Source organism: Parasteatoda tepidariorum, chromosome 9 (genome assembly GCF_982258835.1).
Source record: "Parasteatoda tepidariorum strain Cologne lab strain chromosome 9, Ptep-v5.0, whole genome shotgun sequence".
NCBI lineage: Eukaryota > Metazoa > Arthropoda > Arachnida > Araneae > Theridiidae > Parasteatoda > Parasteatoda tepidariorum.
Window position 1 is genome coordinate 82754260 of NC_141763.1, and position 23730 is coordinate 82777989.

A 23730-nucleotide genomic window follows, 5' to 3' on the forward strand; every position below is an offset into this window, starting at 1 on the left:
AGTTACTTGTTATCACGGGTGCCTCAGTTATAGCTTCAGATTTACAAGAATTAGCCCAAAAGTAATAAAACTACGCTCATAATTCAGCAATAAATTTCAAACCAGAACCATTATTTTATGTAACTCATCTTATATTTCTTTAGCATTCAAACCATTTCGGATCAAATTACGATGAAAAAAAGTACTGGCTTTTTGAGTTCAGTATTTGTGCGGGTTTCTCAATTATAGATTCAGATTTACGATAATTAGCCCAAAAGTAATACAGTTACGTTCTAAATTCAGCAATTAACTTTAAAGAAGAACAATTATTTTATTGTGATTCAGCTCCTATATTTTAAAAAACTGAGGTCAAATTTCTGTAAAAAGTACTGTGACATTGTGTACAGCATTTGTACGGGTTTCTCAGTTATAGATTCAGATTCACAAGAATTAGCCCAAAAGTAATAAATGACCCAAGAACTACCAGCAAATTTGGTTTTGTGAAAAACAAAACATTGGATCCAGACAATACAGTTTCAGGGAAATCTATAGTTTCTTTCAAAAGAGAATCTTGGAGCGATTTAGATTCCTTTTTGAGTAGTATTCTTAACCTTGGATAGAATGCATAAAACGTTTCCTTGATTTTTTTCATGTGGATTGGTATTTCTCCGGCAAAGTAATAGAAACAAACCAGCAACGTTATCTGATAAATCCCAATATAGATATGCTCCATAACGTAATATATGTTGACATTACTACCCAATGTTTTTGTGTGTGATTCCGTAAGAAAGGTGGCTATTGTTGAAAAAGTGAAACTCATAAGTGAAAGGCACTGAAACAACGAAAATCTGGAACATGTGAGTTGAATCTTCCATAAACTATGGAGTATTCGAACATAATTCTTAGCAAGAAGATCTCTGCGAGCCATAATCGAAGACGTTTCAAGTGATGTTTTCAAATCTTTTTCAAATTGTAAGAGTGAATAAGTTACGAAGCGGCAGAACATTATGTACAGCAATAAAATCATGTTTTGAAAATACATATTTAACCCAGCTAGGAAGAACTTGAATATAAAGCAGGCTGTTTTTAAATTTTCATTATCGGTTTGGGTGTTATACATGGCATAATGCGTGTAAATATTTCTAAATTCGTCATCAGATGCCCAAACCATGAAATTGAAGAAAAAGATAGGGCTACCAACTGCTAAGGAAATTATCAGGATACTTCTGCTTCTTTTTTGCTTATTCATGACATGGTGTGTGGTCTGAGACAATTTATTAAGGTGGATAAGAAGCTGTTCCATGTCCCTTTTCTTGTGTAATGTGTGCCATGCTAGAAGCTGAAAAACGTGTCCAAGTATATAAATGCAATGCACCTTGACATCAGCTGGTGTGTTCGCCATGTAGAGAATTATTAAGGCAGCCGAGTCTGCACAAAGAAAGTGAAATAAAATTATAAAAATCACAGATAACAGTGAAAGTGATTTGAATTTGGATTGCATAATGCCACATACAGCAACACACTCAAATAAAATTGTAAATTCGTCAAATCTTTTAAACATTTTATCAGCTTTCTCTTCAAAATAAAGCTTTTACGACTAAAAGCAATTTCGTTTAAGTAAGATGCGTTTCAAAATATTTTTTATCAAATTTTAACAGTTTCCTGTTTTTGGAAATTTAAATTGATATTTTGAAACTAAATTTTGCAAATGCTGACTTATTTTCTATTTCTGTACAACACAAATGATGTGTAAATAATTTTCAGGGTTTAATGATTTTCCTAATCTTGAATAACACTAGTTTGATGTGTTCCTGTTCGAGTGTATTCAATATATTTTTCGACATAAATAAGAATGTCATACAACACTTTCTTCTTGCATGGTTTTCTTTCTTCTTTTATGACTTGTGTGGCGTCTTTCTACTTCTATGGCACTTTTGTATAAGTATGGCTTCTTTCTAATTCTACGGTTCCTTTCTGTTTGTATGAATTCTTTTCTTTTTCTATAGCTTCTTTCTTCTTCATTGGCTACTTTCTATTTCTACGGCTTCTTTCTTCCTTCATGGCTTCTTTCTTCCTTCATGTCTCCTTTCTTCCTTTGTGGCTTGTTTTTACTTCTATGGTTCTTTCACGACTTCTTTTTACTTCTAGGACTAATTTCTTCTGACATGACTTTGTTAATGCAGTCTTTCTTATTCTTTCTTTTTCTATTCTTCTTTATTTCTGCAGTAATGTCGATTTTAAATCATATTTCAATAATTTTGGGTTACTAAATAAAACTAATGACGAATACTTAAATTCTTCAAAATGAAATGACTTTCTTTTTTTTTCGAATATGTTTTAACTAATGTTTTTAAATTCCAACAACTCTGTGCATTTTGAACAGTTAGATGCTTCTTATTTTATTAATTATTCTAATCCAGCATATCACTCAAAAGGGTTGAATAAGCAAATTTTACATTCAAGCTTTATTAAATTTTATATTTATTGTTTTTGATTCAAAATAAAATTACTAAATTTGCTGTTAAATTTACAACAGGTGAAAATTTGCTTTGTTAAACGTCACACAAAACCGAGAATTAAAAACTTTTTTGCATTTTGTAAATTTTTTTCAGCTGAGAATGATTTTTTGAATCCATCGTACTACATAAAAATTATTTTTCGTATATCGTAAACAAGGATTACAGCACTCTTTTGTAACAGTTACGATATTGCACAACTTCCTGTTATTTCTTTATTTACGTGTAGAATAAAAGTCGATTTAGTTTCATTAGTTCCTTTTATTATTCTGATATTATTACTTTTGCAATATAAACTGTATTGTAAAAAAGATTTATCACATACAAAATTAAAAGTTCGTTTAAATTGAACGATTATGCAATTTTCAAACACAGTTTTATTAAGTATTCAAAAACATCAATAAAAGTAGTTATTGTAAGCTGTTATTTTGCCATTGTTGTTCATGTTTTGTCAATAATAGTTTTGTGTCACTTTTTATCACACAAAAAGCATTATATGAATTAAATATTTAAAGGATGATTAGTTATTCAATAAATCACAATGTATTCCTATCAAAAACAGGAATTATAAGTCCTAAACAAATTGAGACTCCATTGCAATTAAAGAAATTTGCTTTTGAGCAAGAGAAAAAAATGATGTCCTCATAATACGCGAATCGATTCTTTTATTTTTTTATTAAATATTTCAATATTTTAGAATAATTTTTAACGATGTTCTTTAATTAGCATAAGCCGTATAAAATGAATCTTCGATTTTACACACTATGAATGGTACTTCATCTGCATAATAATTAACTCCATACAAACACATCAAATAAAATAATATTGTTTGTCTTCTAAATAATATGTGGTATTATAATAACGGCATTTAAAAATTCAAAAATCGATCCAAGCACTGATACCGTCTGCAGAGTTCAATTTACCATTGTCAAAAACTTTTATAATAAGCTAGCTGAATTTTCTTAAAGCTATCGATTACAATTTTATATATTTTAGTTGGTCACATTTCATTTGATAAGGCAGAAAATGTAATTCCAATTTCCCATAATATTAAGTGGAAACTGCAACAATGTCAAAGCCTGCATAGTTGCAAGCATGAGGAAATTTATGAAATGAGCAAGAATAGGCATGTTGCCAAAAGTATGATTTTAACGCATGGGTTTACTTTTTTGCTATTTTGTAGTGTATTTTTATGGAAAATAAAAAATAGACGTGTTTAAATTTATATTCAATATCCCAAACACAAAGACCAATTATGAAAACTAAACAGAGTTACAATATTGAAATAATTAAAAGAATATTAATGCATCGCAAGTTTAAAAAAAAAAATCGATTTTAACATTATGACATTTATTATTTATGTTTGCTAGTTCACAAACTGCATTGAAAATTAATGCAAAAGAAAACATACTGTTCTATATTCTACTGTATCTATATATGAAAATGCTTTAAGAAACGCCATGCAACAACAATTTATTTTACGGTCATTAAAAAACTCAATATTTTTATTATTTATGTTAGGTTTAATACATTATATAAATTGCATCTAAATTACTTATAATGATACATATTCAAAAACAGCTTGTAAATTGCATACTAATCTATTGAAATTTATAAATAGTTTGCTAACGCAACCTAAAACTTATTAAATGATTAGCCTTTTGAAAGGATAAAAACGATTAACATTTTGTGTATTATAACCAAGCAAATTTTAATGCCTTCTTATATTGCTTACGTAGAATGAAAAGAAAAATATTCTGCATAATAATAATAGCATCGTAATCTGCGTTTAGCATATTTACTTATCGTTCGCATGTTTATCTTAGGTATCTTTACTTATCTTTATTACTCAAGTTCAATATTGCCATAATTTAAATAAAAAAAACTTAATCAAGAAAAGTAATTTTCAATTAATTTACGTGAATCAAATATATGTTATTTTTAAACTTTAATTTAAATTGCATGTCAGGGGATGTTTTAATTTTAAAAAATAACTTGTAATTACCAACAAATAAACGTTTTAATACAGTAACACTGCAAGATTTAATACAGGGACTTTACGCACTGTAAAAAATTCCGGATGGAATTGAGGTATTAAGTGCTGGAACATTAGATGCATCATCTGTAAAAGCAATTTTTACCGTAAAATATAATTGTTTGTGGTCACTCTAATCGATAGCTCAAGGTTTATTTCGTAAATAAGAAGAACACTGGTTTGCAATGGACTGTATATCTCTTTATTTTAAATAGCTCACGGACTACGTCCGCCATTTATGAAATTCTCAAGGTATATAAATCTTTCACAAAAAAAAGGGTGGCGCGGCAGTCGCACATGCGCGAACATGCCGCCCGGCATTGCAATGTTTCAACATTCAATTAATATGTAATTTAACAAAGCACAATTTGCATTATTTAAAAAATCTTTACAAAGCATTTAGATGATAATTAGTAACATTGATACAAATAAGAAAAAACAAATTAATGATACTTTACACTGCAACCGATCTTCACATACAACAAATATTCAATTCAAAATAAAATTAAACATGAGAATATTTTTATGATACAGGTAACAAGCATATTTTAGAAATAGACCTCTTAAGGGTCCCGTGCTGGGTTTTCACTTCTACAACTCTGATTTTCTTATCAGTGCCATAAAACACTTTAATTATTCTTCCCATTAACCATTTATTAGCTGGTAGATTATCCTCAATAATTAAGACTAGACTACCGATTTTGACATTGTCCTTTTCGAATCTCCACTTGCCACGTTGCTGCAGTTCACTTAAGTAGCTTCGTTGCCACTTTCTCCAAATTAATTGTACTAATTTGGTTATTCTTTGCCATCTGGATAACCTATTTTCCTTTAAATTTGTCAAATCCGGTTCAATTATGGCGTTCATTGTTCTCCCTATCAGGAAATGCGCAGGAGTTAAAACTTCTAAGTCGGTTTCATCCGCGGATAGTGGAGATATCGGTCTACTATTCAAAATGCTTTCAATTTGAGTGGCTATAGTATGCAATTCTTCGTAAGTTAAAGAGGCATTACCTACAGCTCTTTTAAAATGGTATTTAAACGACTTAATTGCTGCCTCCCAGAGACCACCAAAGTTGGGGGCTCTAGGCGGGATAAAATTCCACTCTACGCCTTCAGCGGATAGATAGTTAGCCAATTTTTCATCAGGATTTTTGAATAAATTTAAACATTTTTTTAACTCCTTGTTAGCGCCAACGAAATTCGTCGCGTTGTCTGAAAACAGTTTGGCACATTTGCCTCTACGCGCGATGAATCTCTTCAACGTGGCAATTAGAGACTCGGATGTCAAATCAGAAACTATCTCTATATGCACTGCTTTAGATACAAAACATATGAATAAGCAAATATACACCTTTAGAGAAATTGCTTTTCTTTGATGTTTACATTTAATGAAAAACGGACCAGTTAGGTCAACACCAGAGCAATTGAATGCGAAATCTGGCACAACTCTTTCTCTAGGTAGATTTCCCATTATTTGCGTAGCAGCAATGGGTTTATTTTTAACACAAACAACACAATTATGAGTAATTCTTCTACATAGAGAACGGCCACACAAAGGCCAAAATTTTTCTCTTACACAGTTTAATAAACCATTTGGACCAATATGCAAATATTTAAGATGATATGTCGAAATAATAACAGAAGTTAAAGGACTATTTTTAGGGAGTATTGCAGGATGTTTTTTAAGAAAATTCAATTCAGTGTTACCTAATCGTCCTCCAACCCTTAAAATTTCATTTGGATCTAAAAGAGGGTTCAAATTTCTTATCTTACTCGTAGGAGACACCTTCCCGTGCAGTTTGAGACTCCGAATTTCTGATCCAAATTCCTCGTTCTGTATTACTCTCAACAGGAACTGCTCGGAGGCGTTGATCTCCTCATTGCTCAGAGGTCCTGAAGCTCCTTCAGTAGGATTTCTGCAATTCTTAGAAAACCTAAAAATATAACTTAATACACGCACTATAGTAAAATAATTATTACTCAAGCCAATTAGTTCATGCACAAAATTTTTGGATGTTAATGTAAAGGCTTTTAAGGGACCTTCAATGTCTAAGCTTGAAGGCTTTTTAAGTTCACTTTGGAAGACACTCAGTTCTTGCGACACAGGAAAGTTTTGGTTAGGATACTCATTATCATAAAGGAAATTAGGGCCTTTCCACCATAAATTTGTCTCTAAAAGATTCACAGGGTCCGATCCTCGGGATATCAAGTCCGCGGGATTCATCTCGGATGGCACATGATTCCATTGGGACTTTAGCGTCAGTTCTTGTATGAGTGCAATTCTATTTTTCACGAATGTCTTAAGACTCGTTGGCTCCTTTTGAATCCATGCTAGTACAATCATGGAATCAGACCAAAGGTAAACTTTGTCTGTTTGCAATTTTAATGCGGAAAGTATCTTTTTCATTAACTTGGACAACAAGACTGCAGCACAAAGTTCCAGTCTGGGGATACTTAGGGCTTTAAGTGGGGCAACTCTAGATTTGCTAGCAACTAATTTCACATTTATGTCACCTGCAGAGTTGAAAGACTTGCAGTAAACTACCGCTCCATAACAACTCTCCGATGCATCAGCAAATCCATAAAATTCGATTGTCTTAGACTGTTCTATTGTAATGCACCTATCAACTTTAATGTTGTTCACATCTTTCAACGTGGAAATAAATTCGCTCCACTCCTGAGATTCTGCAGCAGGAAGTGGATCACCCCAGTCAATGTTCAATTTCCACAATTTCTGCATAAATATTTTGGCCTTGGCTATGACAGCGCCGGCTATCCCTAGGGGGTCAAAAAGTTTTGCAATGGTGGACAGAACTGACCGCTTGGTAAAAGTGTTGTTCTCATCCACTGATATTTTGAAGGTATAGCAGTCCTCTGATGGTCGCCAAATGACTCCTAAAGTTTTTGTTTCATCGGCACTCGAAAAGTCATAATCGTTTTTACTTGGTGAAAGTTCCGGATGGCTAGCAGACCATTTATGTAGACTCATACCGGCTTTATCGAGAATTGAAATCAGTTGCCGCCGTGTTTCCTTCGCTTCATCCAGAGAGGGTGCTGAATACAACACATCATCCATATAGAAGTTGTCACGTAGAAGAGGAGCTGCCAAAGGAAAATTTATCCCCTCGTCAAGAGATAGCTGATTCAAACACCTTGTTGCCAAAAAACTAGCACTCACGGTGCCGTACGTGATAGTTCTCAATTCATAAGCTTTTGTTGGGCCATTCGCATGATCCTTCCAAAGGATTCTTTGAAGACAATGCTGCTTAGGGTTCACCAAAATCATTCTGTACATCATCTTTATATCCGCTTGAAACGCGTATGTGTGCCTTCGAAAGCTAGTCATTATGCTAAATAAGTCTTCCTGTATCACCCCACCATTATACTGGATAGCGTTAAATGAGGTAGCATTATGCGTCAAGCTAGAAGCGTTGAATACTACGCGAAGCTTCGTAGTACTCTTCTCAGGACGATACACGCCATGGTGTGGCATATAATAGGAACTTTCCGGTTCTCCTTCATCTTTAACTTCACTCATGTGACCAAGCCTCTCGTATTCATCAAGAAAGTTTTTGTAAAGTCTCAAATGTTCTTGGTCCTTTGATAACCGATACCACAGAGAATTCAGCCGTTTAAGAGCAATATCCCTTGACTCGCCTAAACACGGGGGTATAGTTACTACGTATCTACCTTCTTTATTACGGAAATGTGTTTGCTCAAAATGTTCCTCGCAAAAGGTCGTTTCTTTACTTTTCGTTAACCCTACGTCTAAATTTTCAACTTCCCAAAAACTCTTTAATGTTTTGTTTAAATCATCCTCTAAAATTAATCCGCAATGCACGTTGTTTGTATGCGAATCAATTAAACTACCACTCGCTACGTATCCGAAAACGGTATTTTGTAGAATTAATTTTGATTCGTGTAAATATATTTGTCCCGACCGTAATAATTCATAGAATATCTCCGCGCCTAACAATACGTCAATTTTATCAGGAATGAAAAATGTTTCGTCAGCTAATCTAACAGAAACAGGAACCTTAACTGCTGCATTAAGAAATTTCGACGGCGTAAAATCAATTATTTTTTCAACTACTAAAAAGGTTAATTCCTTTTCAAAACTCTTATCTTTATTTGAAATCGAAGTCCTAACACACCTATTTATATTCATCGTTGAATCATTCAAACAAGAAATTTGTGTGTTCATTTTTTCGTAAGGCAAATTAAGATTTTGTAAACAATTGCGATTAATCAAACATGATTGGGAGCCTGAATCGAGCAAGCACCTAACTTCCTGCCATAAGGAATTTTTATCCTTAATAAAACACTTAGCCGTACTCAAAAGAACAGTTTTTGTGTTTAATTTATTTTTTTCATAACTGGTGGCGACTACAGACGTATTTCCATTGGCGCCGTCTTGGGAGGAAGGGGGGATGGAATATTCAAAACTCAACTGTGATTCTTGGTTAACAATAGCGGGTGATTTATTATTTCTGTTTACTCTTGGAAAGTGGATCATTTTATTATGAGGTTTACCGCAAAAGCAATCCTTAAATTTGCACGTTTGAACGGAACATTTGGCGGATAAGCATTTAAAACATAATTTGTTACTCTTGACTACTTCTAATCTTTCATTAATGGACATATTTTTAAATTTCGAACACATATACAAGGCATGCTCATTAGATTTACAAATGACACATTTAGGATAATTTATTTCGGATAAAAACACATTAGAAATATTTTTATTAGAGCGGAAGTCTCGATTCCTTTGGGAATGATAATTTATATCTTGTTTTGATTTAACCTTGGAAGAAAGATAAATATCGCACTCTCTTCCTAGCTCTTGTGGTTTGAAAAATGATTCTCCTATGAGCTTTTTCTAACTCATAATTGTTTTTCTTTTCCTCAAGAATATTATCAATCAAACTCTGAACGAAATCACTATCGTTTTTATAAATCTCACTATTTTCAATTAGCTTCTTTATATCAATAACTCTTGCCCCTTCTTCAACTTTTAAACTTAACTCGTCTACGACGACTTTTAATTCGTCTTTTTTTAGTTTATTAAGGGACATTTTTTAAACACACTAAAATAACTCAATGTAAATAGACAAACTGAATAACTCAAAGTGAATTTTGCACAGTGAATGAAACAAGGGAAATTGCTCTTACCTCAGAATTTCGGCTTCTTTTTTATTGTCACTCACTAAAAATTTCACTCAAAGATAATATAAATTCCATTGTTAAATAACACGAGCATCGTACACATAGTTCGTTCGTTTCGGTATGCACTTTAAATGATTTCCATAAATCACTAATTCACTTCCGGGTGACTGGACCACATGTTTGTGGTCACTCTAATCGATAGCTCAAGGTTTATTTCGTAAATAAGAAGAACACTGGTTTGCAATGGACTGTATATCTCTTTATTTTAAATAGCTCACGGACTACGTCCGCCATTTATGAAGTTCTCAAGGTATATAAATCTTTCACAAAAAAAAGGGTGGCGCGGCAGTCGCACATGCGCGAACAATAATAAACCGTAGATTTTACAGCAATATTTATTTAACTAGAGGGATTCATTCATATTACTGTAATTATTGCTGTAAAAATTACGGTATACGAGAAAACAACTCAAACTGTTACAGGAAACCAACTGAAATCCACATTGAAATTTTAAGGTACGTTTCATTAGGTACAAGTCACATTAGGCTGCATCTAAATATTCCCTCATCATGCAGAATTACTTATAATTGAAAAAACCAAAATTTTATACATTAAAAAGAAACGAAAAAAAAAACTGTAGACATGAAGTGCAATGTCATATACGTTTTGTTCTATTTTATAACTGTTGTTGAACAGACGACCCAAATTTGGGTTTACAACTACCAATGTTCAACCCCGTAGTCTTGTAATTTCGAACCCATTACAGAAAACAAGGGATTTTCTGTATCAAATCTTTGGAGAAATTTGCTTCCATGGAGGAACTTTTGATGGAACTAACCCGCATATGCGTTACATGGAGAGGCAAACCACGAAATCGTTGAGTTGATTGTATGTTAGAATTAAAAATTTCGTTGTTAACTAAATTTACATTTGTACCATGTGCATATCCAATTCGGGCAAATCTAGGGCTAAAAATCTTCCAATATTTAATAAAGCTGTATTTTTATTAAATATTAATAACTTCTTTAAAATCATAAATATAAAAAATAACAATTAAACTTGAATTTTATCAATAGTAAAATTTCTTAATTATAATTCAGCTGGATAAATTTTATTTTATAACAGTCGTTGAACACCTAACGCAATTTTGAGTTAATAGAACCTAATGTTCTATGCCGTAACCTTGCAGTTTTGAACCTAATTAAGAAGACTAGAGAACTCCAGGATTAAGTATTGGGAGAAATTTTGTCTTTGTGGAGGACATTTTGATGGAACTAACCTGCATTTGCGTTACTTTAGAACTGTGGTCAGCGCGAGCCGGATGCAGAATTCGTATGAACCAGCCAACCCTGGGATTTGAACTTGGTTCACCCCATTGAGAGCTGAGAACTCTGTCTCCTATACCACCACGGCTCAACGTCATATGCTAGAAAAGTTTCGAATTAAAGTCAGTAAACAAAAGATAAAATCTGTATGCTTTTTCATATTAATTTGCTGCAAGAATAGGTTTGCAAACATTCACTGTTTTCTTGTTAATTTTTTAAGGAAGCCATCAGTCAAATTTAGGACTACTTGCAATATTATGCAATCAAGCTCAATTCACAACAAATATGCTGCAACAATGGTGGTGGTAATTTGAGCAAAGTTATGAAAAAGACTTTAATTTCATTGCTCTATCACAAAGTTGTTAAAATAAATATGAGATTAGAAAAAAAAATGAAATGTCACCAAAATGTTTTAAATTTAAACTTTTGTTGCTTTTGAGTTTCACCTTTAAAATTCATTAAAATACTAAATTTCAAAGATTTTTTCCTAATATATTTTTGTTAATAATGTATTAGTATTTTGCTGTTTGGATTGTAGAATCCTAAAAGCATCCAGCTAACACAAACATTAAAAGAAAACTAGTTCAACGAGATCAAGAATAAACTAAAAGAGCTGGACAATTTTCGAAATGTCGGAGAATTAATTGATTTTCGTTGAGATATTTTATATTTAAGGTTTATACTAACCCATTACGGGTATTTAATTTGTTTTTGCTTGTTGATGTGTGGTTTATGTTTCAAATCAACGTTATTTTATAAAAACTGTTGCTCCAGTACAGCTTAATTCGGTACAGCATTTTAAATTTTCTTAATTTAAAAACGATGCAAAATATGTTTTGAGATGCACTTAATTGTATCCTTTTGAATTTTGAATATTTGTTCAAATAGTTGAAGAAGGCATAAAAAGGATATTTTAATTAGATTTTCCGAAAAAATTACTTACGCGAATTTACTTCATTAAATTTTGCATACTAAAGCATTTCAGGGTGGCCACTCAAATCCGATTTCAAATTTCCCTGATTTTTCCAGGTTTTCCAGATAAAAATCATAAAATTTCCAGGTTTTTGTTTCTTTTTTCATATAAAGTATAGGATGTGTACAAGAAAAGTGTCGATATTATAAAATATTTTATTCAAAATGTTATTTTTTTAACATATCATCTTGAAAAAAATAATTTATTTTGACAATTTTCAAGATTTTTTTAAATTTATTTTTTAATGTTTTGGTACAAAATATCGAATCAAAAATCATATTGACCAACAAAAGAGTAAAATTAAATATAAATATATAGTTGGTTCTTAAAAAAACATTTTTTTAAAATTAAAATATGTTATAAAAGGTTAAAATGAAATAGAAAAAATTAGCATTAATGCAACAATTGTAACGATTTGTCGACAAACATTGCTGTTAGCGATTGTAAAAAAAAATGTGTGATTGATTGGTTGGTTTGCTGAGAAAAAATAATTCACAGATTTCTTTTAATGGGAATAAAAAAGCTTTCAGAAAAAGAGTGCATTATAAAATCTATTATTATTATTAAATTATAACCAACTAATTTTTGGAGAATTTTATAAAGTTAAAAATACAAAAACATTTTGTCAAAATAGAAAAAAAAATTACCACCAAAGCATTGGAACAAAGTTGAGCCATAAATGGATTCAGCCCAAGGAGAGAATTAAAAAAAAAAAAGAAGCTAATATCCTAATCCCTTTTACCACCCCCACCAGAATCTTGCCTAAATTGCACAGTCCCATAGCAGTCAAAGGTTTCTACATTCGTTTAGCAACTGTGTGAGAATTTTATGTGGCATTCTAGTTTAACAGAGCTGTAATGGAGCAAATTTTGATGCAAGCAAAGTATAGCTAAGTTGATGATATTTCAACTGTTTGGCGATACATTTCCGTTTAAAAAAAGTGGGTATAATGGATGAAATAATTTAAATTAAGAAAATTAGTAAATAATTTAAATTAGTGAAATTAAAAAAATTATCAAAGAAAAATTTCCAGCTTTTCTTTAAAATTCCCTGATTTTTCCAGGTTTTTATCCAAATTTCCCTGATATTTCCAGGTTTTTTCCAGTATAAAAAAATTCCCTGATAATTCCAGGTTTTCAAGGTTTTCCAGGTGGGTGGCCACCCTGCATTTTGTTTTCGAAATTAAAGAAAAAGATAAAAATTAATTTAAAGCAATGAAAATAAGTAATGAAAATAATTAATAATATTATAGGATAAAATTAATATAGACTTTGTTTTTAATAATTTAATTGAAAATTGAGATATATAGACGAAAGGGGAAAATGTGGAAATTTTAGATTGTAAGTTTAAAATATATATCTAAAATATAAAAAAAAGTATATAAGATAAAAGTGGTAAAAAAAAATCAATTACGAAATAGTAGAGACTCTTTCATTGTGACTTTCTCAATTATATATTTACATTTTCGTTGTTCAGATAGTTGAGATTTACGTCTCACAGTTTTAATTGAATTGATTCGATTGAATTTCTAAACGACGGAAATCGGTGGCTGTTGACCATTTGATAACTGTTCGAAATATATACTAGGTCTAATTAAGTGCCATTGCCTGGTATACATTTGCCCGGTATGCCCTACATCAATGTTTTTTAAGGCAAGTGCCACTGCCCAGAGTGCCTTTGATCGGTACTCCGAACACTAATGTTTCTCCTAATCTATCCTCAGCAGATATTAAAATATATAATAAATAAAACAATATTAACGAATAAATAAAAATAAAATCGGATATAGCAAATATTTCGGACATTCGCCAAAGCGATTATGTGATTGTCGACTTTCTCTTGATTTCTGTCTTTCAAGGTAACAATTACGTATTATTAAAATCAAAATCTATATATATATTTCTCTTACACGGCTACAAAAAAACTTCATTACAACTCCCCGAATGGCAACAATAGAAAATCGACCAATGATTGCCGCTAAAAATGGAGCAATGCCAAATCTAGATGAGGTGGCTCAACATATAGCGCTTGTAAAAACGGAAACTGAAATAATTAGAGTCTTTGCCAGAGAGCCAGAGAGAGTAGTCTTTGTCGATAGATCTCTATTTTAGTATTTTGTCGAAAGCGCTTTTTTTCACGAATTTATATATTATGAATTTATTTGACGATTTTTGATTTATATCACGAATTTATTTGTTTTATTATTGTTATTAGTTATTCATTGACTAATAACAATGCTGCTGTTATGCTTTAAGATTTTATACTATAGCACATTTCTAATAGGTTTAGCGAATTAAATGTCATTTATTTGAATTCAAATTTATTTTAATGACTTAGTATTTACTAAAAAGATGCAATTTTTTTTTAAAAAAAAGTTGTTTTATGGATTTGAATGATTGTTTTGAATTCCTAGAATTTTGTGCATTTGCATTGTACCTAAGTTAGTAGCGAGCGAAGCTAACCATATAAGATTGCGTAGCGATTTTCGGGGGTTGGCGAGCTTTAGCGAGCAGGTGGGCGCAGCCCACTAGTAATATTATATTTAAAAAAACTTTTCTTTGCTTTGTTACTCTTTGTTACGGTTTTCATGTTTACATTCTTCATTTTTTTCATTCTGCTGTTGACTGTTTCCTTGTATTTAAATTTGGCTACGGAATTCGACTCAATGTGAGATTTTTGATGAATATTTAGTTTGAAAGTTTAAATATTTTTCTTTGGAATTCTGTTTTAAAATAAATATTGATTTTGTTGTTCTTATTGTTATAACACTGATTGTAATGTTGTTCATTACACAGTCTCTTCTTCTATCTGTTTTATTTTACGTATTACTCAATTAAGCATTTTTACTTAGTTAGCTTACATTTTAATCCCTTAAGCTTATCACCTATGCTATAGTTAGCTCATTCTTGCATCTTGAAATCTTCCGGTTTTATGCTCAAAATCCATCTTGAATGGGATACCTGCAAGTGACGTATTGTGGGTACCTCGATTCTGATTGGTTCTTGAAACGTGACATTTTACGATAGCAACTATTCATTATTAGACTTCGAAGTTGCCAGGTACACAAAACAAAAATATGTCACAGTTACAATAAAATGCATTAACAAATAATGAATCTAAGTTTAGTAAAAGATGTAAAAGCGGAAGAATTATATTTTAACTAATTCGATTAACGATAAGGTGATGTGTTCAATTAACTTCACGTTAATCAACATTCTAATTTATGTGAGAAACTTAGCTTAACTTTAACACGCAATCTTGAGTGTAAACGATCAGCTGGCGCTGAGATCATAGGTCACGTGCTATGTGTCGGAGATCATCTTCTTCTCAAGTTGCAAGTATCCAATTTTCGTGAAAACAAACAAAGGAAGTCGTTGGCTAAGTTTACAGTAAATTCCTTCTATAAAAATTGACCAAGCTTACTTACTTAAAAAATTAGTTTACCTATGAATAGAGATATGCTTTGTTGTTAAGATAGAGATTATTATTATTTTGAATGTATGAGATGATGGCTAGATTCTGATAGATTAAATTGTGACAAGAAATAACAAATATTCAATGTAATTTTTCTTGAGTTTGCTTAGTGAATTTTTAAAAACTGCACACCTTGACTAGATAAATACGATAAATATGATATGATCAAATAAATATGATATGATAATTTGGTAAGAAAATATGATATGGATTAGAATCATTTTCGTTTGATTTCTACGTTTTAGTATTTGTGATGCCAGCATATTTACATTCATATTAACGCTGAATAATTTTGAAATTTTCAGTTAACTTTTTTATTTGCTTTTAAAAGCAATTTTTTGATAAATGGTTTAGTTCTTAAGTTTCATACTCAAAGCTAGAATTTCCAGAAATTTAAGAGAGAAAAAAACTATGTTAAAATATTCTAAAAAAGTATTCGTATTGCACTAAAGCAGTTACTGGTTTCTGAAGATAAAATTTCAAGAGTGGTTCTGCTCTCTGATTCTCAAGCAGCAATTCTGGCCATAAGTTCAAATAGCGCTCCTGCATGGAACAAAATCTCTAAATGTCGGGATTACTTGCAGAGGTTGGCCTTTAAATTTCTAAAAATCATTCAATAAAATTTGTATCTAGTTCTTCAAATCCTTTTGCATATAAAATTGATATTAAAGGAGCAAGAAAAAGTGTTAACAAAAATAACTAAAATTTAAAAAAAAACTGTATTTAAAATATATAAAATTTTTAGAGCACAGCAGTTTACCTAAAACATATATTTCAAAAATCATCATGTTAAAATTCTCTAAATATGAAACTTAATCGTTCAAAAACTCACATTTCTAAAGAGTTGGTCAACTAGATTCATAAATTAAAGTGATTGGTCTAATAGATTCTTTATCCAAAGAAGTTGTTCAAATAAATGTCTCATTGAAATAGTTTGGCCTTATAATTCAGAAGCACGAACTACTTCCATTACATTACGAACACAAATTTAAATAATAAAAATAGAAAAGTGGTATAAAATGTTAATTTATTGATTTTCATTGAAGAACTGATTTTAAAAACTTATTTCGTATCTAAGCATATGTAAGTAAATACTATTTTTACCCCGTATGCAAAAGAAAATAACAAGCCATTACTATTGGCTTTAATCATATAACACAATTTCAAGTTGTATTTTCCATTCTTTTGCCTAAACATAATTTCATTTTTCCTTCAATTTGATGGTGGCATCAGATTTTATTTATTAAATTGGTAGCAAAACTAATATTTACAGTTAGAAATATAATAGCAAAAGAAACATAAATTTGCATTACTTAATAAAATAAATTCGTTCAAAATCAAATATTAATAGTTATTTGAAAATGGTTTTAAAATAAAAAACGAATCTAAAAGATTATTTTTTTACTTAGACTTCGAATTTCATAAACATACTTTCATAACATTTGTACCCTAACTGTCGATAGTTTTACCTCTGTTAAGCAATCTGTTTTTAAAAAAATATTTGAGAATGCTTTCATTTCCTTTCCTTTTAAATTTAAAATACAGTTTTTATTTCTTCAATCAAGTCTAACTACTTATTCTTATAAATTTTATTATTTAAACATGACTAAATATTTTAGTATTTTAAATAAGAACATCGAGCTGCAAATTCTGGTTGTTTGTTTAACATTATGCGGAATATTGAAGTCGAAGTCAAGGTTTATGACCTTCTTGTCTACGATATTAATTGTACTGTTTCATTTAGGCTGTGTTGATTACGTTACTCTATCACTTTTTTATTTTTTCATCGACGAAATAGATTTCAGGATATTTTCAGCTTACGTAATTGGAAGTATATGTCAAATTCTCGCATGGCATGCATTGCGCAAAAGAAGAGAGAAAATAATGAGAATAATTAAGTACTTCATGGAACAAAATCAAAACTATAATTCAATCAACGCAAGAGAGAGAGGTAAAACTCTAATTATGATAATTCTTGCTTTCGGATTACCATGCTTGTATTTCACATTATTTTGTATTATATTCGAAGAAGAATATATAAGAATGTATACAAAAACCTTGATGTATAACATTCAAATTGACTACACAGGTAAAATCTGCTTAGTCATAAAAATGTTTATATTATTCTGTTTAACAATGCATTATAATATTGTAATGCTGATTACGTATTTGACATTTTGCCGCTATGCATGTCTTAAATTTACTTGTTTTTTGACGGACTTAGAAACATTTATGAAAGACATATATGACATTTCTAAAATAAATAATTTATCTCGCAGATATTTTCAGCTACTCCAAGCCTTACGAGAAATCGAGCAGACTTTTTCAACAAGTTCTTGTTTTCAAACTTTATCATTTTTATCATTGTTATTCACGGTGATAGCAACCTTTTTAGTAGAATCCCATACAAACACGCTAACACTACCTGTTTACCAATTACTTTTATACGAACATTCATTTTATGTTTCTCTTTTCTTATCGTCTCTAATTTCGATGTATTATTATGCCGGTGAAGTACCTATTCAAATGAAGCTGATAAGAGATACCTTTTTTGCTACTAATGAAAAATTGAGATTGCAATCTATATCCCAGTCTAACACATTGAAAAACTCTCTGTTAAAAGAAATGATGAATTCACCTGAAATCATATTATCAGGATCACACATTTTCTTCTACACAAGAACCAATCTTTTGGCGCTCTTCAGTGCATTCATCACATTTGGACTATTGATTGTTAATATTGAACGAAATTATAATTAGTTTATTCTAACTTATAAAATAAATAATAGATTTTCCTGAAATGATATTTTCAGGATCCGACATTATATTTTCCGTAAGAGCCAATCCTTTGGCGCACTTTGATTGATTAATAATATTTAGACTATTAATTGTTAACATTGAGCGAAATTATCTATAATTATAAAATGAAGAGTTCGTCAGTGTGCGTCTCTTTTAACTCCGGAACCATCCTGAAATCTGGAAAGTGAATGAGAGGTGTTGTTTTAGAGGTCTATCCTGAAAAATTTCTATTCAATCGTTCAGGAGAGACATTTTAAAAATGGAATTTTCTTATAGGTTTAAATCTAACTTCATTGACATAAATGAAACTGCAGAGGATTTATAAACAAAGCTTCAGTGATGTTTTATTGCTTAAAGCTCTCCTTAATCAAATAAAGAAACTTGTTGCTCATTCTTAGATATTTAATTAATTTTATTTCGCTATTTCAGATAAAAAATCAACCTGAGTGTTGTAGTATAGGTGAACTGCATCACCAAATTAGTATTTCTTAAGCAATATGAATCCACGCGTTTATTTTTTTTTATATGTAATTATGCTTTTTAAAGGTATTTCTATAAAACTGAATGATTTAAAATCTACTGTATATTGAATAAGAAAGAGTAGTTTTGTATTGAAAAGTCGAATTTTCTCATTGGCTTAGAAATGCGAACAAGAAAAGTAATAAAATGTCCATGAGATGTGTATTTTCGCAAGAACATTTTGAAGTGTGATCTTGGAAATTTTTACAGTAGTGTAACATTACTCTTATCACATATTGTTCAACTTTTTTTCTCCTACGTGGCGAGAGTGAGATGATTTTTAGAATTGAAGTTTAATTTGCTGCTTACAAAGGTGAGCAAGCTTATTTCAGGAATATTATTCAAATTGAAATAAATTGAAATGTTGGAATATTTGGATCATTACGTAGATTATCGTCAACATCAACCCTCATTTATCATACGGTACTTCGATTCACGATTCATGAAGATTCTCGGATTCACAGGATTCTCGGTGTCTGCCGCCGAAGTCAGCTCTTACCGATTTATCGGTAATATGAATCGAATAATTAAGAGCGCTATAAATATGCAAACTAATATGAATATGAGAAAAAAAGAACCGTGATGGTTCAGGAGGTAGAGCGTTCGCCTTCCAATGAGGTGAACAGGGTTCGATTCCCAGCAATGGCTGGTCGATACGAATTCCGCACTCGTCTCGAACCAGCCACAGTGCAGACGTAAAATATCCTCAGTGGTAAAAGGACCACTGATTAGAGTCCTATTTCCGTCAAGCTAACCGTTACAGACGTTCGTGGATTTTCCCTTCATGTAACGAAAATGCATGGAGTTCCATCATGGAATTAGTTCCATCAAATGCATGGAATTAGTTCCATCAAAAAGACCGAACCAAAGGCAAACTTCTCCCGATACTTGATCTAAGAGTTCCCTTATCTTTTGGCTTGATTTCAAACTTACAAGGCTATGGATTTGAACATCAATTGTCGTAAACCTAAAAATTAGGTCGACCGTTCAACGACGGTTATAAAATAAAATATGAAAAAAAGAAAAAGCGTACATAAGTACAATCCTAGAGGTCAGGAAAACCTCACCAGAGATGCCATGTGAATAAGCATCCAATAGCCCATTGTGCAGCTCTAGTGCGACGTAAATGAACTACAATATCAATCAATTCAGAGCTGTTTTTAATGGCTTTATTACTAATGGAGTTCGGGGCACGTAGCATACAACGAATGGTTTTTTTTTGTGTGAGTCAGGAAGTGTAGTTAAGACTGGAGATGAGTAGGTCAGAATAGCTCTAATGCATTGTAAATAAATGAGTCTTTTGTTTCTGTTGTTGAGCTGGGAGTATTGATTGAGAATGGGTATTAATGAGTAGAATACACTGAGCGCTTTATGAATTGTACTGTTGATGCTCTCGCTCCATTTAAGTTTGTTGCTGATGGTTAATTCAAGATACTTAGCTCTTTTTAACAACGGCCATGACTTGGTTAAGTAGAGTAAGGTTATTAATACTAGGCTTGATGGTTTTCTTATTGCTAATAATTGGGAAAATATATTATTTAAATTGAAATGCTAAAATATTTGTATCATTATGTAGATTATCTCAAATGTCTACCTTCATCTATCACAAGGAAAGTTCTAGATAGAATCGCTTGATACACTTTGGTGAATCGGTCCGAGTTGAAGAGCTTCCCTTTCAGGTGGACCAAACACAGGGAAATCGCAGGGCGACTAGTCCGGATTGTAGGGTGGATGGTCAAACGTCTCCCACTTGAACTTGGCCAGTTCCATGTGTGTGAGACTGGCGACGTGTGGACGCGCTTTATCATGGAGCAGAACCACACTCTCCGTGAGCAGCCCCGGTCTTTTGTTCTTGATGGACCTGCGTAGGCGTCAGAGTGTCTCGAAGTACACATCGGACTTAATGATTTTTCTGTGCTCGAGGAAATCGGATAACTCCTCGCTGCTCCTCAATCGTCGAATTTTGCAACGCGAACGCCATCCAGTCCTCATACGGACTGCCGCATCATTTGGACGCCGCTTTTGATAGGAGCCTCTGCTCTCTCCTGCTCATGCGGGCACCAGCGCATGCTCCGATCCCAGTCAGAGACTCCAATCGCATCCCGCGATGTCTCGCTTCGTTCTCCCATAGAGGAATATGCAAATATTTAACTGTTACGTTTTTACGTCGTTTCGTACCTTTTCATTTGATCACCCCTTGTAATTGCAGTGGTAGAGAGAGAGATACGTCAGATTATTCCCTTACAAGAATTTTATAAGGGATTAAATTCAAAGTGCGGAAGCCTCTATTTCATACATAAAAGTTTTTGCGTAAGACTTTTTGTTTGGTTCACTCACGGTTGTGTGTGTGGTCGTTTCTGTGTTGCAATTAGCAGTGGAGTGTGTGATATATAGACCGAATAGCAACAGCAGGAGAAGGATAATTACGCAGTTACAATCAACGATCCAATGTTATATATCCATCGTAGTAGGAGTCTTTTTATCGAAATGGACATCCCGTCCGTTGGACACCAAAGTGGGGAAAGTCCTATCAGAGACGTCAACCTTCATCTATCAATAGAAACTCCTCCAAGTTTCAGCTGAGTTACCACGTTTTATATACCACTGAACTGATGTTTATTAATTGTAGTGGTAGTTTCGCTATAATGCTATCTTTCACAATTTTGAAGAAATTTAACAATCAACGTTTTGTCATCTCGCATAATGTTGTAAAAATACAACAAAGCATTTTTTTCGATAAATTTTTAATTTCATAGTATATTTATATGCTTTTAAAATGGAGATGTTAAAATTGGGGGTGTTGAAATATGAAGGGTTACCTTTTTGCGAACTTACCATCAATTCCCAGAATTATGAGACCAAACGATACAAATATTCCGACAATTGTGAAAAAATTAGTCTTTGTAAATATGAGAATATTTGCTCCAGACATTACAATCTCGGGTTGATTCATTATTTCATTCAAAGCAGAGTCTGATAAAGATTCATTATTTTGTGTGGCTGACAATTTTAGTCTAGCATATTCTGAGTGGTAAGATTTCTTGATCATTTTCATCTGTATTGGTATTTCTCCAGCGCTACAATAAACTGAAAATATCGAAGTGACAAATAAAGTTATATCGAAAAGCATTTTGATGATGAAGACGTTTTTGTTTTCCTTAGACAGGAACTTGGCTCCTACTTGCGTCAGAAAATACGAAATCGTAGAAAACATAAAACCGATGCAAGACAAGCACTGGAAACAAATACTCTTAAAAAATGTAAATTGTATTTTATTTACTCCATCAAGAATAAGTAAATATCTTTTCGCCAATTCATTTTGTAGAGAAAAGATTATTGAAGATGTGAACGCCGCAATCATGTCTTCGTGGAACTTGGATAATGAAAAATTCACGTATCCACAACATGTCAAATACAAACTTAGATTTGTCAGAGTGAAAAATATTAAAATAAAACGATGTGTGAAAAGTTTGATAAAGAATACAGATTTATATAGCTTTTCATTTTGCATTTGTATACCATACATCCAATACTCTGAAACCAATCTTTTATAAGTATCATCGGACACTATGGTAAGTATAACACAAAAGGCAACTGGAAATATAAAATTAAGATATATTAACAACTTGAATGTATTTAGTTTCCTTGTATTCATAATACTTCTTCCTTTCGATTGTGTGATTTTCTTAATATGACAAAAAACATTTAATATGTCATTACTTTTATTACGCAAATCATGCCATGTGAGAAAAAACAGAATCCAACCCATCAGATTAGAGAAATCAGTTCTGAAATCATCAATGCCCTTAATCAGATAAAATACTGATATAGAAATTGAATCTATGCATCCGAAATAAAATAAAATTGAAAATATGATGCCAGAGGCAATGAAAGGTTTGAATTTTGATCTAATTATTCCACAACTAGCAGCAATATGTAACAAGGTAAAAATGTCAGTACTTTGGAATTTGTTTTTACCATTTCTTTGAGACATTTTTAGATACCTCAAAGCTTACAATTTCGCTGATATGAAAATTTTCATGTTATTTACCACCCTCTAAAATCACTTTATTTGTTATATCGCTGGTTCAAAACTAAAATGACGCATCTGCAGGCATACTACGTTTGCAGATGCGTCGTTTTAGTTTTGAACCAGCGATATATTCTCGCATTTTTAAATCAAAGTTAAACTCATCAATCAAAAAAAAACTTAACAACATTTATCAACATTAGTAATTATTTTCATTAATATGTTTTTTTTTTCAATTCAAATTCTTTATAAAATAGTCTTTCAGTAATTACTTTACTTTTGTGATTTATGTAAGAAATAAATTGTTCTATTTCATAGCAATATTTAAGGAAAGATTTTACATGAATTGCGTTTCTTTAAAAATTTAATTTATTTATCTGAAAAGAACTATTTAACATGCAATAAATTCATTCATTTAAATGTTGCTTACATGAAATTAATTATAAAAGTATTTAAAATGAAATTGAATATTTATGCGAAAATATATCCTAATGAAATTTCGTATAGAAACAATTTTTTGCCTAAAGACAATAATCCATATTCATAACTAAATAAAGAATTGTTCGATCTGCGCACGCAACTTGGCTTCATGAAGAATTAGGTAGTATTCAATGATGCCAGTCAAATAATACGTAGTAATATTTTTGGTAATTTCAGGTCCTAATAGTAGGCAATAATAAAAATTAATCAGCTCCTTTTAGTATAAGTCCTTCAGGTAATCTATACTAAAAATAACCCTCTATCTATTTTCGTTTATCTGTGCTAGCAATAATAAAAATTATTCAACTTACTTCACGCACGCAAGAAATGGTTTTAAGAGGCTCCCTCTCACTAATTCCCGTAATGGATTCTCGTTCACCATTTTTTATTCCTCCTAAACGGTAAATATTTCTCACGAAAACATAGGACAT

General features: G+C 31.6%; 1 protein-coding gene across 1 annotated transcript; it reads right to left on the bottom strand.

The window, feature by feature from the left end:
* Positions 1-5053: 5053 nt before the first annotated feature.
* LOC147804284 (uncharacterized) lies at positions 5054-23730 on the bottom strand. Its single transcript, XM_087151489.1, has 4 exons — positions 23611-23730; positions 10979-11125; positions 6534-8326; positions 5054-6467 (listed from the first exon to the last, which is right to left on the bottom strand). The coding sequence occupies exons 1-4, from the start codon at positions 23728-23730 to the stop codon at positions 5054-5056; spliced, it is 3474 nt and encodes a 1157-aa protein (XP_087007615.1).